This window comes from Corapipo altera, unplaced genomic scaffold, assembly GCF_003945725.1.
Source record: "Corapipo altera isolate COAL_440 unplaced genomic scaffold, ASM394572v1 68, whole genome shotgun sequence".
In the NCBI taxonomy this organism is placed as follows: domain Eukaryota; kingdom Metazoa; phylum Chordata; class Aves; order Passeriformes; family Pipridae; genus Corapipo; species Corapipo altera.
This window is the reverse complement of record NW_020884919.1, coordinates 5,001,362-5,017,594: the sequence shown is the minus strand read 5'-3', so window position 1 is coordinate 5,017,594 and position 16,233 is coordinate 5,001,362. Positions and strand designations below refer to the sequence as shown.

Sequence of the window (16,233 nt, the reverse complement as noted above, 5' to 3'; positions counted from 1 at the left end):
AAAAAAAAAAAGGACCACAAAATCCCCTCAAAAAAACAAAAACCAAAAAACCCCACAAAAACAAATCCAAAAAGTAAAAGCTATCACAAAACCAAAGAAAATAATAAACTAAAAAAAACCAAATCAACAAAAAAAATCCAAAACCACAAAAAACAATGCACAAATTCTGACGTACAGACATTGAGGCCAATTCTCTTCCAACTGTCTGCCAAAAGACTGGCCAGTTATGCTGCCTAAAGCCTAAAAAACCACATCTCTTAGTTTTTCAGAAACTGCTGGGTGGCCAACATACACAACAGTCTCACATCAAAAAGACCCCAAACATGTTACACTGAGATTTTTGACAAAAATTCTAAGCAAAATTTGGCTTTCTCTCTCCATTATTGATATATTCTGTCAGTAGATAACTCATCTATGATTTCTGGTATGAATTTCTACATTTCTACATTAATTTTAAAATATTGTAGATGATTAAAAAAAACCATTTGGCTTTAGCATAAAGACAACTTGCTTTACAAACCAGGGAAGAAACAACACTATTTTGAACCTTTAAATATCAAACATTTATTTGCTTGATTATGCTAGTAAGAGTGTTGTTTGATCACTAATTACAATCCTGTTGCTGAAACTGGGTTATAATATATATTAAAATCATTGTATTTATCCATTCTGTTGGTTAATTAGCATTAAGCACAGCAACATATTGGGAAACAGCAATTTCAAATGCCAAAAATTGCTACACCAGCATTGTGGACAGTCCTTTGGAGATTTCAAGGAGTACTCTGAATGCAAATTTTGATGGGCCATTAGTTTTCATTAATGGTGGTTTGAGTATTTATGGAAGACAACTATGTACTGCACTTAAAACTGGGCAAATTGCCTAGATATATTTCACATATTAATGGTAATGTAATGAATGGTGTTATGCCAATTAGATGACTGATGACTTGGAAAATTAAGGTGTGTGTATTTGAAGTTTCCTGATCTAAGCAGCCCCTTTCACTTTGCAATTACATCCAGCAAAGTCACAGCTCCCACCCTTTGAGTTACTAGAAAAGGTTTCTGGTATTATTTTTGAGACATTATTTAAGATAAAACAGAAGTCAAACAACCAATGTATCAGCTAACTACATGACAAAAGTAAATGTCAGCATGAATATATTTTGGTAATATGAACCCACATTTTCTGTCTAAAATGAAATACTGTAATTGTTACTTTCTATTTTGATTGCCTGATAATACACCTTGATGGTTATATTATATACAGGTTGTGTTCAAAAGGCATTGTTCTAATACCTGAACACCCATTGAAAAGCTATTATGTACATCTGATTTTGTTGTATTGCTGATGGAATTGTTTATACATGAATTTTAACAGAAATAGCACTTACACATAAAATCATTCACTACGTGAAGTTATTCTATTTTGTACTAAAAACCTCAACCAATTCACAACAAATTATATCCTCATTATACAGTCTACACAATCTACATCATATTCCTATTTTGTTGAGATATGAGCTGAATTTTGTGGGTTTATGTAAATTGAACTTCTGTGAAGACCTGATACAAAATCCAATCAAATGCCTTCACCAAAACTGCTGACAGAAGTCTTCAACATCCATTTCTTCTCAGCTAAAAACTTACAGTACCTAACCAATATTTTTCTAGCAATGCTCAGTTTATGATTCAGAGTCATATATCATTCAAGAAAGAACACACCAGTTTGGAAACACATCAGATATTGCTGCGAGTTCCTTTGCAATTCAAATCCTGTAATATAATGACTCTGCTCACCAATCCAGAAACACAGTTCTCATCACAAAGGTAAGTTCCCAACCAGTTTCAGTTACAGTCCAGGAACCATTTTCATTGAGTAACTTGGAGGGCAGGAGAAGAGACTCCATGCAGAATGCCAAATACATCTTTATAATTTGATCACGCTCAAGACTTTTGCTACCAGGAAAATTGCTAAAACCACTTCCTGAGTGATATATTAAACTCAAACCTTAAGACAAGTTTAGGAAGCATTTTTGTATTGTTGAAAAGAGCTTTGCTCTACTGTATAAGAAGATCAGAGGATCTCTCACATGGAACATCTTGAATTTCAAAGCAGTAGATATATTTAATATCAATTTGTAAATGGTGTCAGCAGCAGGTGTTGAAAACGATGCAGGGCACAGGGTGCTGTGAATCAGACAAGCTTCTAAAAGACCAGAATAAACTTCAGAGGTTTTTGAAGAAAATAAAATGGAAAGCTAACATAGTAGCAGAAGAGAATTACCATTGACCAAATGCAAGACATTAAACAGTGGGAGGTACTAGACAAAGCATTCACATGTGGTTTTTTAATGATAGATTGACTAAAAATGCCTGATGTGGCATGCATTGACACTCCACACAGTTAATGTGTATTTGAAGAAAAAGTGGGAAGAGCAGGAAAGCAAATATGTCTTCATGGATTTACAGCAACTGCTTTGTAATACAAAATGGCAACAGCAAAAGCTTTTTTATTTGTATGATTGAGTGCATGGAAGAATGGTAATTTTGTATATATTCAAATGCTTTACTTTCAAGTAGAATATAATTTTCATCCCATCTATATCATGCTCAAAACAATGTAGCAAAAGCAGGCACCAAAAGACTAGGAATTTTGCTCAGCATATGGAAAAAGAAAGATGACTGACACTACTGAGTAGAAAACCAATAAAAGAAAGAACCAAAATACATAAGGATGTGAATTATATATCTTGTTTCCATTTCCCTTAAGGATAAACCTGACAGTTACTTTGGCACCAGCTTGTTTGCTAACATTATTTTTTCATGTCTTACCATTACTTCTATAAGCTCCCACTAAAGAATATAATAGTAGGAAAATGTTAAACAGAGCCTGGAAACAACTAAACAACAGCAAACATCTGAAAGAGTAGTGGTAACTTCCAAATGGTTTACAACAGCTAAACTGCAACACTAAACCAGAGGAATTGAAAACAATAAAAACGATGAGGAGATTGAGGGGTAGAACTAAAGGAGAATCATTGTTGCCTGTTGAAGCTCTGAATTTCTCCATAAGTTATATTAAAAAGCAAACCAAAACTGTACAGACTCAGCTGAAGTATCTATTGAGTTCATGCCACAGAACACAACCACAAAGTGCCTGCTTCTCCCTTTCTTTCCCATTTTAAAATTAACAGAATCTAGGATCAAGAAACTCAAGATATCAGAACAGCACAGAAATTACAAAGGTAAACAAGAAAATCTTGGGCCAAGCCTCATCACTTTTTTTATAGTTCTGAAAAATCTTCTGGAACGTAAATTATAAGGTACAGTAAAACCCACTGGAGACTGGCAGGAGATCTGTTAGTTTTTTGTGCAAAAGTCTGTCCAGACAATGAACAGAAGGCACCAGCTTTTGACACAGACTGCAGGATTCTTCATGGGTGTCTCTGGGAGCTTGTGCTTTCTGACAAGGACACTGATGGCTGGGGAAGATGCTTTACAAACACTTAAAAAGTTTGCAGAAGCAATAACTGAGGTGCTTGAAGAGATCACTGGTATAGTAAATTTATCAGAAATTCGACATTTTTTCCAACAATTCTTCTGACAAATTTCAGATCACACTATTCATCCCTTAAAACCACCGAGGTTTGCTCCACCATTTCCTTGATTTAACTCTTTAGTCCAACAAAGATTCTGATGATCAACAACTGACCTGGTGACAAACTTTACAAAGGGAGTCTTAAAATACTGAACTCTACCTTCTCTTTCTGCCCCCATGGAAACACAACCCAGCAATATGACAAGATCATACAACAAAATAAATAAAAAAAAAATATAAGCTGTCCAAAATATTGCTTTTAGCTGCGCAGACAATAAACGCAAAAGACAGAAAAATGGAAAAGACAGTAGAAGACTACAGGACTCTCTGACAGTAAGTGGAACATAAATTCTACAAAATTTGGGCACAGGCATTGTATCTGTTTTCTTTTCAGTCACTGATGAATTCAAATAGTAAAAAAAAGTTAGCTTAGTATATTCACAGAGAAGAAATATTCATTCCAATTCATGTTGTTTAGTTGTGTTTACTGTATTTGTAGACAAAAGCAGTCAAGAAAATTTAGGAAATGGAGCAAAAATGATGCAATAAACATTGCAATTACTGTGATTTACCTGCTGTAGCCTCCTATTAAACTTGTAAGCAAAGAGATCAGCAGGGGTACTAAATTTTCACACACTATCGTGTTAAATCTTACATTAGAACAAATTAGTCATTCTTCTTTATTTATACATTATTAGTTATGACCATTTATCCATTACAGATCTGTTAACTTGCTTCATATAGCAATGAATTTTCTGTTCTGATCCATTTTACATGCACAGAAGTTGATTATGAGAAATACATGTAAAGCCACCAGCACTTCAGGAAAATAAATGGCATTTACGTTGCCACAGTGTTTTCTACAATACAAAAACATGTGGGACAGATGAACACAGAAACTTTTCATGTTTTTCAATCAGCACATACAGTACTGTTGATAAAACTGTATTTCTTTGCACTTTTTTCCAGCAGATTTATGTATAGAATCATATTGCAATGTCATGCTGCAGTTTGGCACACCTACAGCTCCAAAACAAAGGCAAAACCCAAAAGCAAAAGTTTTGTTTACCATTTTTGAGTAGGAAGAATTGTCATTACCCATAAAAACAAAGCATCCCAAACTATGAATAGTAGAGGTACAGATATGCAAAAACTACACAGCAGAAAATTTTCCATCTCCACACCTGCAAAAGTTCAACTACTTCTGTGCAAACAATCATGAAACACTTATTTACATGATTGCTATAATCTCTTTGTTCCATATCCCAAATGGATCATCACTGTTGTAGGTTCTGTGAATCAGAGACGAAGACTTGATAACCACAGACATCTCAGTGACAGGATGAACAAACACTCTTTACATCTCCTATTAAAGACTTCCACAACAGCTCCCCAGAGTAAAGGTCATTTATTCAATCCATTTCCAGTCACAATCCAATCAATGAAAGACAATTTGTATATATTAACATTCGTGACTCCTTCTGACACCAACTTTGTTTGTGTTTATGAATGCAGGTATAAAAGTACCCCCTCTCCAAGAGACACTGACAGCAGTTGAAGTTCAATACTGGTCAAATGTGTGTACAATAAATCTAATTCAGCAATTACCACTTTACACTATGATGTAATTTACACCACGTGCATAAAAGTCTTTGGATTTTATTTAGCATAAATTTCACTAACACACCATCTATAAGTACATAGTTATTATGTAATTAATCAATCAAATAAAACACTTCATAAAAAGGCAGTTGATGAGACACCTATCCCAACTTACAGGTTTGCTTATCAACTGAACTTTTCTTTTGGAACACCCAAGATAAATATAAATAATTTTTGAACCAGAAAATAGGGGTCAACAAAGCATTTGGGGGAAATATAGAAAGCTCTAAAGTTATCTCCAGAAGAACAGAAATATTAATTCTGAGTCAGACTGGAATTTCCTACCACACTTTGTCCCAGCTACAGCAAGGGCCAAGAGCTGAAGACATGTATGAGAACTAGTCAACTTGAAGCAATATTTTTATAATATTCGGCAACCTGTAACTAGTTAATTTTTTAGGAATTTTTCCTTATGCTACTGTTCTTTTGATTTTTTTTTTGATAGGTGTTTTTGAACATTCTAAACCCTTCTAATGTGCAAATGGAGGATTAATAACAAACGGAATATTTTACTCAACATATTTAATACATGGAATATTTGCAGATATCTGAAAATCCAAATCATCAATCATTAATTCAGAACCCAAAGAAGTCTTCACAAAGCACCAGCTTATTCAACAAACTAGGGCTGTTCTGAACTAGGTAGGAAGATTTGAGCAGCAGAGGAAACAAGTCATGGATAATTCTGAGTAACAAAGATCACAAAAGAGCTCCCTCTCCTTCCAACATACTTCATGACTATGGCAAATATAAGCCATCAATCTGTTACCTTCATACTGTGTGTGTATACATATATATGCAAGACTATATTTAGAAACACATACTTGCAATACAGATTGCAAACTGTCTGTTCAAATATAAAGAACTTTTTCACAGACAATACGGTCTCACTAGTGAATGTACTGTATGTATTATTTACATGAAACCAACACAATCTTCCCTAAGTTTTTTATATTTCATTATTAAATAGCTTTGAATAATTAAAAAAAAGTGATTATCATTGGACTTACCCATGATGGTTAAAGCTGTGGCTTTTGTTAAGTCTTCTTTCATTGATTCTATTATTTCAAGATTACCACCATCCAAATTGCATCTATTTATGGTTCCATTTCCTGAACTGATCCAGTAAAGCTTGTTCTCCCCATAATCTATTGACAGACCTGTAATTAATGAATACAACTTTAACTATGGCTTGAATAGATAACACACATTTTGCGTTGAGCTGTTTTCATAATAAAAGTGTATTTACGAAATATATATATATACACAACATACAGTTATATTTTCTACTCATACTTAAAAAGAAAATTGAGAAAACAAAACTTGGTCATTTATAGTGAAAACCCCCACACTTTTAGAAAGATTTGCGCCTTGTATTTCTCCCAGCATCTACATAAATCAGTAACTGACTGATGAAAGAGAATTATCTGGTAATGAAGAATTACTTGAATAAGCTGAGGTCCTAAGCAAGGTCATTAAAAACTAGTAAATGTAAAACAGGAACCATCATTTATATTTTAAAATTATGAATACATAAAGACTTAGAAAACAATCTACTTTTTGTGATACTGAACCAAAAAAAAAAAAAATCTTTTCTCTCTCTGCATGCACAGCCCTCTGCTTAGAATGTTGAAATACCAAATTCTAACCCAAATTTTTAATAAATGTACAGTACCAATTTTCATTTTGCTTCATAGTGAAGCATAATCAGTTCTTTTGACTTAGAAGCAAGAGAACTGTAGAAATAAAAATACTTGCAAAATAACCTGCTAAATGAACAAATACAATTTTCTGGAAGTAAGAGCAAAGAACCAAGGTGATGTATTTCAGACTTCTATAATGATTTTAAAATGTTTTTAAAATATTCAAGAACTGGTAGCAGGAGATTTCCTGTAGTGAAATATTCTTGGCACAGTGACAATATATGCCATAATAATTTGCTTTGGTACCAGACCTTTCCCAGAATTCATGTTATGTATCCAGCAGCGAGTTGCCAAAAAATACTGTAATTCACTGCATAGGTCAACCTTTAGATATTGTACTGTAGTCTTCTTCCATCCTGTAAAGTGGAAAGCTATTTTGAAAACCCTGACAGGAGGGAACCAGTGCCCTGTGCTGCAGCACTTACAGCTGCCATCATGTCACTACGTCTTTACGCAGATTTGACATGACAGGCCAAAAGGTTTCAGCTTTCTGAGCCTCTGAAAAACAGCTTTCCAGTTCCTTTACAGTTAGTGACATTCTTCCCCCCCTCCCCCCCTCTGCAATTTTATCACCCAGAAGAAAACAAAACACACTCAAGAGAGGATAAGGATTCAGAGTTGTGCCTTCAGGAGAGACTGATCTCGCAGTGTCTCTGCGCACACGTTTTCATGTTTGTACAACAAGCATTGCTCAAAGCAGAAATACAACGCCACGGATCCTGGAGACAAGCAGTACTTGCAGTACATAGGTCTAGCAGAGGGAATTTTCCTGGGAATATTGATCAACTTCCCTATGGGTTAAAAGGGAATACACGCGGATGAAGTTTTCCTTACTCCCAGATGGACAGCATTTGTTATTTGCTGCAACTCCTGACAGCTCCCAGTCAGTTGCTCACTGATGTCACCCAGATAACACCTCTTTATGGAGTTGCTGTCAATACAAGCTACACAGAACCACAGAATATGCTGAGTTGGAAGGGACCCACAAGGATCATCGAGTCCAACTCTTATCCCTGCAAATGACCATCCCCAAGAATCACATCATGTGCCTGAGAGCATTGTCCAAATGCTTCTGGAACTCTGTCAGGCTTGCTGCTTACTCAGGATTACGTGCAGAGTATCTTCAGGAAAGGAGACTCCATCACCTCTCTGGGCAGCCTGTTCCAATGCTCAGTCACCCACATAGTAAAGTCCTTCCTCATTATTAGGTGGAATGTTCAGTGTCTATTTTCTGCCCATCCTGTTGCACCCCAGGAATTACCATCCTATCTTGTCAGGTTTTACTTCAGATATTAAACTGGTGTGTCTCCACATGGGTATTGCAATTACACAGAAGTAAATCACAAAACAAGAACATTCCTAACTCCTTCTTACCAAGTCTATCACATTATTCTTCCCAAAACGCTTTCCATCTATTACCAAACCTTGTTATTTCTAATGTAGGTAAAGCACATTTAGATTATTTTCAGGAATTGTCCTGGTTTTGCTACTGAAAACAGGTGACTTTTTAGCCATAAGCATCACAGATACTCAAGGTGAATTCTACTGTGGGTGACTGGCTTAAACCTTATGACTCAGCTGCTAAAGTCCACCTGAACATAAGGACTGTGCAATATTGGTCTCAGGGAATTCCAGTGACCAAATGACCTGCCCAAGAAAGTATGAAATTAGCATTAATTCTGAATTCCTAAGAATACAGTTTAATAGAACTCCAGTTGCTTTGTCAACCAATACATTTGTGTTGTTAACATTTGAGCCTTTTAGAGCTGCAGAATGGACCAGCAAGTCATATCTAGTATGTACTAGTTAAGATAAAAATAAAAGATACCATCTGTCATCCTAAGAGTACCAGTTCCAAAATTTTCCAAACTACACACACTCTTGCTGATAACACAAAATGCTGTAATTGAAAAATCATCTCCTCTTTTGATAGAACTCAAACAGAAAAAATTAATCAGTTTACTTCAGGTCACAGACAGGAAAACTCTTCCTCATTTTCCAAATTCCAAATTATGTACCAAGACAACAAAATCCCCATCAATTATCAGGACACCCAACTCTAATAAGCCAGATCTTTTTCATCTACCTTCTGAGCTCCCAAAACATTCAGAATTAGCACTTTATGAACTAGAATTTCATTTATGGAGAAAGACAGTTTGTCATTTAAAAATTAAATATTAAATTAAGGTTTTAAGACTGCTGCTCTCTGGCTCTTCAGCAGTGTTTTCTTGTTCTTAGCATGGAAATGTCTTATACTAATGGTAAGGATAATTTAAACCACTGAAACAGGTATTTTACATATATTCAAATATAGAGTTTGATATTGGACACTTAATACTTATTCGACCTATAGTATAACTGATCATTTCTCATCAGACATGCAACTGAATTTATTTTCATGTCCGTCCTAACTGACAAAAAAACTGAGCCAAGATGGTACCAATTAAAAAGTTTTCCAGCAAGAGACAGGTACAAGCTTTGTTTTCCCTTTACATACATAGACACACATACACTCTTTAGAAACTACATATTCTACACTTCACATATATATCATATCTCATGTCAATGCAATAAGAACCTTCAACTTAGAATATGATCTATTTAAAATATTTATCATCAGATCTCAGAAGTGTTAAAAATTAATCCAATGCTACAGAAAGAAAAGAAGTTTTTTCCCTTGTCCAAATATGGATTTGAACAAACATTCTTTGTATTTGGTTCAGTCACTTCACTGCCATTCAACAAACCCAATGAGAGAAACCATAAGGATTGCAATTTAGGACCTTGTGACCTGTGATCACAGAACATTCAGTGCAAAATGTTGCATATTCCCCATACTTCTTAATATTGTCCCAATATTATTTAATGTGCTTATGCTTCACCCTAAAATTTGTGAGTTTACTACTCTTTTTTCTCCAGATAAAAAGGTAAATGTCTCTTCAAGTGGATAGACAGCAAATCAAAATAACAGTAAAACAGTCATCAAGTAATTTCTACAAAATTCATAGAATTTAGGGTCTTAAAAGCATGTTGTGTTGCTCTTATGTCAAATTTATTGAATTCTTTAAAACATTTTCTCTTCTGCTTGCTTTATGTATTCAGTTATGAAAAAATAAATGCTTTAAAATATAATCTCTTTATTGATGGGTCATTAATAAGTCATCAACAATTGACATAACCACTTTAGCTCTCTAAAAAATGAAATTATCTAAAGTAAGAGATCTGAACAAAAAAAAAGTACACATAGAGAGAGTTTGGTTTTTTTCCAAACAATGCCATCATTTATCATCAACTGTATGAATTATCAAATACTAAAATTGTGGCTAAATTGTTATAGGAAAAGTCTACTTTAACTGCTGCTTTTTTCTTTGTGTGAAAAGTTAAGAGCCAATTTATCTTTTGATCATGCAACTGAGATTCTGGTGAGGAAGGATCTACATTTGCAGTCAAAGTACCCTCTCACATATATCCACAACTTATTAAAAACCTCTGATCTCTACTTTTTTTTTGACCATGATATAAAGATTGAGAAATACAGATGGGTTCTCTTTAAGTCCACTGTAATCCTGAGAGTTAATAATAATCCACTACTAGTACAGTAGATTTCAGTTAGAATGGGCCAAAAATATCTGAAATTGTGAAACACAAAATCATGTGAGTGTTCTTCATGGTTTTATGCCTGTTCTTGTCACTGTTACACATTAAATGAAAAACATCACGGTACACTTAAATAGCAGTTCAAGATAATGCCCACAGTAAATCACTCAAATAAAAAGAAACAGGAAAATAGGTATTTACCAACAGGATCTTTTTGATTCTGGAAGAGTATTTTGCTGTTGCTGCCGTCCATGTTTGCCATGTTAATTGTGTTACCGTCGGTCCAGTAGAGTTTACTGAAGAAGAAAATTAACATATTTAAAATGTTGCTTTGTGTACACAGTATTTTTAATGCATCATTAGAGAAAACATTCATCAGTTTAGGAGGAGGCAAAATGTATAACCAGTGATTACATGATTTAATCAACAGCTTTGGTAAGAAATCAGCATTCAGGTAAGAAATTTTCAGCAAAAATCTTTCAAGTGTACGCTTTTACTTTAAGTTTGAAAGAAAACAGAATGGGCAAAATCAAAACATGAATGAATAAGAATCTTCTGACTAGTTTTACTGTAGTTTATTTATTAAAACCGCAGATACCTTACCCTTTTACTGGGTGAACTGCAAGACACTGAGGTTTATCGATTCCATGGATGATTGAGGTTTTCAAGGAACCATCTAAATGTGCCACGTTAATTTGTGTTTCATCAAATTCCGAGCTAATCCAATATAAATTGCGTGATATCCAATCCACTGCAAGACCTCTGATACTCTGAATATCTGCAAAAAGGGAAAGCAGTTGTTATTTTTATTTTCTTTTTGGATTATTTTCAGTCTTATTTTTCAGGGGAAAAAGAAAGAATATTTTCTTCTAGAGTTTGTTAACAATACTGTGCAGTATTCTCTTCAGATGTATTTATTCATTAGTTGCCAAGAATTAACAACCTTTATTTTTCTTCTTGGGCCTGATACACATGAAATAAAAACATGAACATGAAAATCACACTGAATATTCATAGCATAAAATCTGTTGTCCAAATATAATAATCAGACAGATGCTGAACTTTTGCATTGTATTTTTCTACTTAAAAAAGCATTTATTACTCGGTGGTTTTCTAAAACAATGTTATGTTGAAGTTTAAAAATTTAATTCCTTCATCAGCACCAGGAAGGCTCAGTACAGAAGATCTGAACTAAAACCACTGGCCTAGAGAACAGTTCTATGGCACAGAAGTAGCTACATCACTGAAGTAGTTTTCTGGGTTTATTTCTGAAGTCCCTGAAGATTCCAAGTTACTCTTCTGCTTTCTTGACTACAGTTAAACATCTGTCAGGCAATGGGAAGACAAGTGAATTCTTCATTTTGCTTTGCTTGTGCTCATAGTTTTCATTTTTCCTATTAAATTGCTTTTATCTCAACCCATGAGTTTTCTCACTTTTACCCTTCTGATTCTCTTCCTCATCCCACTTTGGGCTTTGACTGAGCAGCTGAGGCAGCAAAACATAAAATGATCAATTTGGTTGCTTCACAGTGTCTTTGTATGTGATGGTCTTCTTTAGCCAAGTATTAAAACAAATGTTAATACATGTTAATATCTGCCTTAAATACTGAGTATGAAGTCTCTGCTCAAGCTCTAGCTCAGAGCTCTAGAGCTCTGTCTCTTTGCCTTGAGACAGAGTTGGTTCATATTGATTCTCATCTTTGTAGGCAAGGAGCAGGCCAAGGGTGATTTAAAGATTTCATTATAGTTCATTGTTTATACACGTCTTTTGTCAACTTAACGTGGTAATTTCCACTGACAGAATTATTATAGTTGACAAACTAACATGGATGTGGCTGTGGACTGGTTGAATGGACATAAGGTTGAGTTGTGATTGGCATTAGGAAGTTTGCCAACTCCAGAGAACACCAAATACATAGTCCTTGACCCACTGAAAACTGATACCCTGCCCTTCTGGGTTTTTTGGTTGGAGAAACTAGAAAATAAGCATTTCATACTCTTAAAAAGATTAAAGTATGACTTTGGCATCTTTGTGACATTGGCATAAGACTCCATCCAATGAGAATCCCACTTGTATGTGCTTACAAAGCTTCTTATGTTCTTATAAGAAGTATAAAAATATAACTGTAAGCAAATGAGATAGTTTACACATAATAAATAGTATTTACAATATTTTGACGTGCCAGAAAATTGTAATTTTGCAAACTTTTATATAATAAGTTACATCTGGAACAAAAAAACCTACAAAAATTCCACCACAGAAGCTATCAAAATAAAAGGAATATGAAAGAATGCTGATAGACAAACACACATCATATGTTTCATTAAGTTCCTTGATGAGTTTTGTGACTTTTTACTATATATTTTCTATAATAAACAATGTTTTTATTTTACTACAATTTAAAAAAGCAAGCAACAAGTCTCTCTGTTGGGTACTGGAACACTTGATGTAAAGAGCTCTAGAAGGCACTGTAAACCTTGTTCTCATTATTGGGACTGAAAACATGTCTAATTGTTAATAAAGTTGTCTCTGAGACAGCAGGGTAAAAAAAAAAGTTAGCCACACAAAATAAATGAATTCATCAATCTGCATAGCCAAATGGGGATATTGCCATATTGGTCCAATCATTTCCCAAAATGTGCTAATACAGAACTAATTTCTTCTAAAGTGACACAAGGGGCAGAGCTTTAATTAACTTTCCAAAGTCCCCCAGATAATAACCTATTTGATTTATTTGTTCACAAAATCAGAAAAGGTCTGATCTTGCACAATTGAGTTATTCCTTTTCTCCTCTTCCCCTTCAAACATACATTTAACAACTGGGGAACCAGAATGAGTAAAATTTCCCTTCAGATAGAATGAACAATCAAACACTACCAAGGACAATGTATTGTATTAATTTAATACCAGAGCTACTGACACAGGGTTGAAGCAATCGGGTGTAGACTTTATATTTCATTAAATTTCTGTACTTCTGAACATATTCTGTACAGAAAAAAAATCTGTATCACCAGTATCACCAAAATTACAATGCTACCATATTGTGTGTTTCACCAATGGTGCCAAAGTTGAAAGATCTACATGGACTGGAAAGGAAAAACAGCTCTGACAGAGCTAATTTCTTTGCTAGGTCAGCACAGGTAGCCAAAGGACATAGAAAATCCATAGGACATAGGAAATACTTCAGTGAAAAGCTATGAAAGGACATTATGCTTCTCCTGCTTTTTATCTTTATTCTACCTTCTCCTGAAAATATTATTTCCCCTTTTTACTACACATTTCAATCTTGTATAAAATCAATGTTAAAATTACATCCCAATTTGTTTACATAAAATTGAATTATGAATCAATAAAATGAACTAGAATCCTAAAGAAAATAATTCTGCTTGCTTATTGTTTAGATCAATTATCCAATACCAGTGCAAGGTACACCGATTGAGAACTTGCATGCCCGTATTTTAGCATGCTTACAACTCACATTTACCTAGAATTAATTATTTTTACTTCATGCTATGCCATTTACCTCTTGAAATAATGGTTTCTAAGCCAGTCCCATTGATGAAGGCACGTTTGATGGTCTGTGTTTTCACATCAGTCCAGTATAAGCGTTCCTCAACAGCATCGAAATCTATGACTGTCACATCATCAATGTCAGGAACAGTGAAGGCTGTGATAAAGTTGAAATATGGGTTTTCTATGTCCACCCCTCTTATTTCTGAACGCCTTGCATAGAGGAGAAATTTCTTTCTTTCTGTTGGAAAAAAAGAAAACATTATTCCTCATCCTCTTTACATCTCTTAACAGGAATCCGAGTCACTTGTTTGAGATCGCTTTACAAATGTGTAAATAGTGTTTATATGAGTGATTAAACATCTCCAGAAAATCTGCAGCCTAGTGACACTTGAGAAATAATGTGTAAAGAGCATAAAAATCACAGGAAAAATACAATAATTCTGGAAGCTGGACGTGGTGTTACCAACTCTGTTAAATGAATCTTATGAATGTGTAAGAAAAAAATGCTGAAACGTTTTTTATAAAAAGTTTGCCCTGCCCAGTTCACTCAAAAAAATAGTTTTACCTGCACATCAGATCAGACACTAACATTTGGTATCTCAGGGGAACAGGGATTCAGTGTAACAGGGAAGTTTTGCAAACGATGAATGTGTGTGGAAGCAGTAGAAGGCAAACACTCGGAACAAAAACGGCAAATTGATTCTCCTAATTTACACCCTCACTAAAGAAAAAGGATGAAACATTAAAGGCAAAACAAAGTTCTCTTTTTAATCTCAAAATTCTAAGTTATTGGAGCAAATGTCTGTGAAGGAACAGTAAAAGTAACTTTTTTTTCCCCTGCAATATCCTTGAAACAACAACGTATTATTTTTTTATTTCCTAAACGTTATTAATCAACACTGAAAAGAGTAATTTAGTACAAGGTTTTACAGATAATACACACAATTATTTGACATTTTGAGGGCTTTTATAGCTTAAAAGTATCTATTGTAATTGTTTTTTTTTAACTCCCCTGCAAGGCTGCACATCTAACATTTACTCTTTGTTTTTTAATCCTTGAAAATGAAACCAAGGCAACTCTAGAACAGGTAGAGATTTAAGCTATTAAGCATCTTTTTGTTATTCAGTTTACCTGACTCATAATTTTCGGATGACGCACATGAGAGTACAAAGCTTTCTGGTTTGCAGAGATAAGTTTTACCAACATATCACACACATAAGCAGCACAAAGAAATGGCTGCGGTAACAAATATCAAAGCACCACAGACCTCAATTATGAGAGTAAGTTATTGATTCTCAAAAAAGTAGATGCCCCTTTGAAACATACCATTAAAAAGCACTGCAGAGATTGTGTTTAAAATTAATTTGTCCAGTCCAAAATTCTAAAAATCAATACAATCGTCAGGCTTTGGGGGGAAAACTTACCATAACATGTTTTCTTGTCTAAAGACAGTTTCATCAGGTGTGGACAGGCACAGGCAGCACTTCTGTTGTGATTGATCAGACACATGTGAGAACATGGACCTCTGCCCTCATTAGCAGCACACGGATTGGAAGCTAAAATTGAATAATGAAATACAAAAAGTAAAAACACCTTTTCAAATTAAGGTTTGTCACACTGGTATACACTACACTGGTGAAAAATTGGTAAATATTCTATTGAAAGACAAACCCAACCTCAGTGATAAACTGGGCTTGTGCTCTAATCACTTTTTCTAGGTTAATATTCAACTCTTGTCCAAGAACATATATTTTAATCTTTTTTGTTGTTGTTGTTGTTGTTAATACAGTCACAAAATTTATCATTGTAACCTCATGAAGACACTGGAAAAAATTTTCCCAGGGAGATATTAATTTTGCAGCCTATTCAAGAGATTTAAATGTATAGAATTTTACAATCCTAACAAGGACACATGGGATTAAGAAAATGTTAACATGATAAGGACCTGAAAAATTATTTAATTTTGTGAAAGCTTAGTCAAAGCTTAGATTATGATATGAACTTTGGCAAAATCAATGTTTCCTCTCAATTTGATCTCTCTTGTAGAATATTAGATTGAAATCTAACATGTAAAGATAACTTGAAAAAAAGACATAGCAAAGTATTTCTACTTTTCTTTAAGAAAAGCCCTTCTTAAGTGTAGCTTTCCACAAGTAGT

General features: G+C 34.3%; 1 protein-coding gene across 1 annotated transcript in view; it reads right to left on the bottom strand.

The window, feature by feature from the left end:
- The window catches only part of LRP1B (LDL receptor related protein 1B), a 672,863-nt gene that overhangs the window by 172,174 nt on the left and 484,456 nt on the right, over positions 1-16,233 (bottom strand). The window contains exons 28-32 of the mRNA XM_027656245.1: positions 15,500-15,631; positions 14,085-14,312; positions 11,164-11,338; positions 10,762-10,856; positions 6,271-6,420 (exon numbers count right to left, since the gene is read on the bottom strand). Coding sequence (XP_027512046.1) covers positions 6,271-6,420; positions 10,762-10,856; positions 11,164-11,338; positions 14,085-14,312; positions 15,500-15,631 — 780 coding nt within the window. The remainder of the gene's footprint in view (positions 1-6,270; positions 6,421-10,761; positions 10,857-11,163; positions 11,339-14,084; positions 14,313-15,499; positions 15,632-16,233) is intronic.